The following is a 4,366-nucleotide window of genomic DNA, read 5'->3' as shown; positions in this document are numbered from 1 at the left end:
AGTACAACACTGGGTCTTCGAGACATTCCGTTGAACATGTGGATGGAGTTTGGTATGAATGATTGCCGAGTTCTCACTCGAGCAGACCTGGACACACACAAATGAAAGCCTGACCTATTGTAATTGTAATTAGTGTGAAGCGGGTGGGTGGGGTCGTTCATGAATCGTTTGACTTTAGCAACTACACTTTCTTCATACAGTGTGGATACTGCGTGTAGGCTACTGCCAATTATCCGATGTGCTACTCTCCTCGTACTGTCTAACTTCTTCTTATCTTTTTGAGGTGCATTCCCAAAATAGCATATTATGTTGTATGTAGCTACACTCTCTATCAAAGATCTGTAAAATATAATCAGAATTGTTTTGTCTACATGCATCTTTCTTATCATCCTCAAGAAGTACATTCTCTGATAAGCAACCTAATTCTTATTCCGAAAACATCGTTCATTTTATTTGTTTTGTCATAAGTATTATTATTAGAGGTAGTATTGAATTTCAGTTTAATGTTCAATCTTTTTCAATCTGTTGTCATCACAAGCATAAGCATAATTTACTTGAACATGCAGCACCTACATGTACATCCGCTCCGTGCAGTACTCCTCGTCACCCTATAACAAATAAATGTAACATTGTCAAAAGTATATCCTTGCACACATGTAGTACAAAATATACCTAGTAGGTTACTTACATGATAGACAATCACCATGAGTGATTTTTGTGAGATAAGAAGCTCACTGACGTAACGTCCTAGTCTACCGCCTGTTTTTGTACCACAGCCAAGAAACCTGCAATATATCAATAAAGTGTTAGATCGTTTAGAAAGGAGAAATAGATTGCCAAAATTGCACACATTTGTAGATTACATTTAAGAGTTTTGTATTGTGACATAAATGCATAAAGTACAAATGCAGAGTCTTCACCCTAATAAGGCCCCCCCCCCCCCCTTCGCGATTTTCTGATTGTCCGGGAACTCATACGGATGGCGCCCCGCCGCTCGCTGACTTTTTTTTCGAGTCTTGCGCACCTTAAAAAAAAAGTTTTTTAAAGTCGGACGTACAGTTACAAAGTCACGTGGCCTTTTGTCTTTGCATGTCATCCCGAAAATCGCTCATTTTCGCGACTTCTGTACAAAACATATGGAAATGTCATTTTTTCTCAAAAGAGATAAAATAAGGTTATTGGGCCATGTTTAAAGTTTAGGTGTTTGTTTTTGGAGTCAAAAGAATTTAATTTTATATAGTTAGAAAAGAAATATAACAATAAAAAACAATAAAATGCATACTAAATTATAAAAACAATGAAATACATAATAAATTATCAAAACATGAGATAACATAAGGAATAACCTAGCTCGTCCAAATTTGTTGTCGTATTATTGTTTTAAATGGTCTAACGAATACATGTAATCGAAAGGAATGCTTTAATATAAAGAATATATGCTTTATGGGTAAAAAGGTGAATTATATGACATTAGTTGCATAAACTACCATAAATATGCAAATAAGTGAATTTTTCAAAAAAAATTATTTACCATATTATTCTATACACTTCACTTGACATGCGTGCGAATTTTCGCGGCGATCGGCCGTTTTACGACCGAGAGCTTAGGTTGCCATAATGCCCACCTCCGGCCGTATTAAGACATCAAATAGCCCGGGCCTTTTTAGGGTTTAAGATAGAGGCTAGGTGTCCAATGCCCATTGTAAACTAATGAAAACAAAAAGATATCTGTGCAGTACAGAATCTTTGACACTGTGTGCGTTATGATCAGGTTATTATGGTAATTAATTGTTACATGAATATCATTGTTATTATCAGTAGGCCTATCATTATCATTGACTGTCTCAACTTTTGTATAATAAACTCACATAAGATGATTCAGTGTTTTTACATATCTCAAAGACTCGACGAGTTCAACCAAGTCTGCCTCCTTACTGCAATTCACACCGGATAGCAAAAGCCACTGCATGCGCTCGGTATGTTCTATGATCAGATGACCTAGCCCTCTCATCGTCTCTGTCGACACACTCTTCTTCTCTGATGGGAGTGATGATGGTGCTTCAAGTCTTATAGATGTGAGCTGCTGTCCTCCGGTCCGACGAAGACCAGCTGTGATCTGAGGTATGTCTCTCTCTGCATCATCGATAATGATATCGATATCTCTCAAGCCAGGGAGCGATGAGAGCAAACCTTCATAGCTTTGTGACGTCACTCTCTCGGATGATAGATGTGTGACGGATGGAAGCTCAGGGATAGAAGGAGGGAAACTGAGAGAGGAGTCTGAGATGGTGAGATGGTTCAGTGAGGTGAAGGATCTAAGACAGGACCAAATCCTGACAGTAATCTCAGAAGATAAGTGGCAATTATTCACGACGAGTTGACCATTATCCTGGAATTAGAGAGTAATTTAATATGCAAGTCATATAAGATACAACAAAAGCAGTAAACGAATTGAATTTCAAGGAATGGACCCGTCTTTATTGATTTTTCATTAACATTTTAGAGATGAATATCCAGGCCCATGACACCAGTTGACTTGAATTCATGGTGAATAATTCGTAATAAATCTATCTACAAATTTGTCACATAAAACGCTCTATACAGGTACGTTTCTTTAATCGAAAGTTTTCATGGTTATGTGGCCAATCAAACAATCACTTTCGCTTGCATACACGTGAATCTGCAAATGGCTGGTAGATTTCCTTAAATAGGCACCCTTATTCTTATTCCGAAAACATCGTTTATTATATTTTTTGTCGTACTGTAAGTATTATTATCAGATGTAGTAATAGTATTACATTTCAGTTTAATTTTCAATCTTTTGACATCTGTTGTCATGTTAAGCTTAAGCATAACTAACTTGTACATGCAATACCTACATCCACTCCCTGCAGTACTCCTCATTACTCTATAATGAATCAATGTTACGATATCAAAAGTATATCCTTGCACACCTGTAGTAAAAAATATATACCTAGTAGGTTACTTACATGATAGACAATCACCATGAGTGATTTCTGTGAGATAAGAAGCTCACCGACGTGACGTCCTAGTCTACCGCCTGTTTTTGTACCACAGCCAAGAAACCTGCAACATATCAATAAAGTGTAAGATTGCTTAGAAAGGAGGAATGGATAGAAAAAAATTTACAACCATTTTGTAGATTGCTTTTAATAATTGTGTATTGTAAAACAATTGCATAAAGTACAAAAGAAGAGTCTTTAGATAGAGGTTAGGTATCGATTGCCCATTGTAAACTAATGTTTAAAAAAAATGCATTTGTTCAGTACAGTATCGTTGACACTGTTTGCGTTACGATAATAATAATAATAATATTTAATTTTTTTTATAGCTTTTAATACAAAGGTCTCTAAGCGTTTTACATATATACAATCAGGTTATTATGGTTATTATGGTTATAAATTGTTTACCAAAATTATTATTGTTATTATCAGTAGACCTATTATTGGACTGACTCAACGTTTGTATAGTAAACTCACACTAGATGATTCAGTGTCTTCACATGTCTCCAAGACTCGACGAGTTTAACCAAGTCTTCCTCCTTTCTGCAATTCACTCTGGATAGCAAAAGCCACTGCATGTTCTTGGTTTGTTGTCTGATCAGATGACCCAGTCCTCTCATCGTCTCTGTCGATACACTCTTCTTCTCTGGTGGGAGTGATGATGGTGCTTCAAGTCTTATAGATGTGAGCTGCTGTCCTTCGGTCCGATGAAGACCAGCCGTAATCTGATGTATGTCTTGTTCCGCATCACCAATAATGATATCGATATCTATCAAGCCAGGGAGCGATGAGATCAGACCTTCGTAGCTTTGTGACGTCACTCTCTCGGCTGAAAGCTTTGTGACGGATGGAAGCTTAGGAGGAGATCGAGGGAAACTGAGAGATGAGTCTGAGATGGTGAGAGTACGTAGGATCGAAAATGGTCCCAGGCAGGACCATAGTCCACTCGTCACTTCGGCAGTTAAAGTAGATCCCTCGAACTTTACTGTCCTAACCTAATGTTAATATATATATATATATATATATATATATATGGAGAGAGAGAGAGAGAGATAGAGTGTATGTAAAAGAAAGAGATTTAAAGACAGATTGTACGAATAAAATAACATTAATCAGTTTATGCCTTGGTTGTTGTGGTAATCATTAATGCAATTAAGACTGTAGCCTGATCTTAGGATAATCTCCCCCCCCCCCTCCTCTCACTGTTTTGCATTAATAACTTATACATTCATTTTCTTCTATGTTGAAAATACAGCTCATTTGCTTTACATAGGATACGTGCTTAAATTTACTGTTCCTTGTCATTTTCTCAATATGAATAGGCCCCAGGACCTGTTAAAAAA

The 4,366-nt window shown here is 36.9% G+C and overlaps 1 protein-coding gene across 1 annotated transcript; it reads right to left on the bottom strand.

The window, feature by feature from the left end:
• Positions 1 to 1,864: 1,864 nt before the first annotated feature.
• LOC115927697 lies at positions 1,865 to 3,140 on the bottom strand. The gene is made up of 2 exons (XM_030993871.1): positions 2,991 to 3,140; positions 1,865 to 2,389 (listed from the first exon to the last, which is right to left on the bottom strand). The coding sequence occupies exons 1-2, from the start codon at positions 3,006 to 3,008 to the stop codon at positions 1,865 to 1,867; spliced, it is 543 nt and encodes a 180-aa protein (XP_030849731.1). The 5' UTR covers positions 3,009 to 3,140.
• Positions 3,141 to 4,366: the final 1,226 nt, after the last annotated feature.

Source organism: Strongylocentrotus purpuratus, unplaced genomic scaffold (assembly GCF_000002235.5).
Source record: "Strongylocentrotus purpuratus isolate Spur 01 unplaced genomic scaffold, Spur_5.0 spur5_scaffold_20, whole genome shotgun sequence".
In the NCBI taxonomy this organism is placed as follows: Eukaryota; Metazoa; Echinodermata; class Echinoidea; order Camarodonta; family Strongylocentrotidae; genus Strongylocentrotus; species Strongylocentrotus purpuratus.
This window is presented reverse-complemented; position numbering and strand designations above follow the sequence as displayed.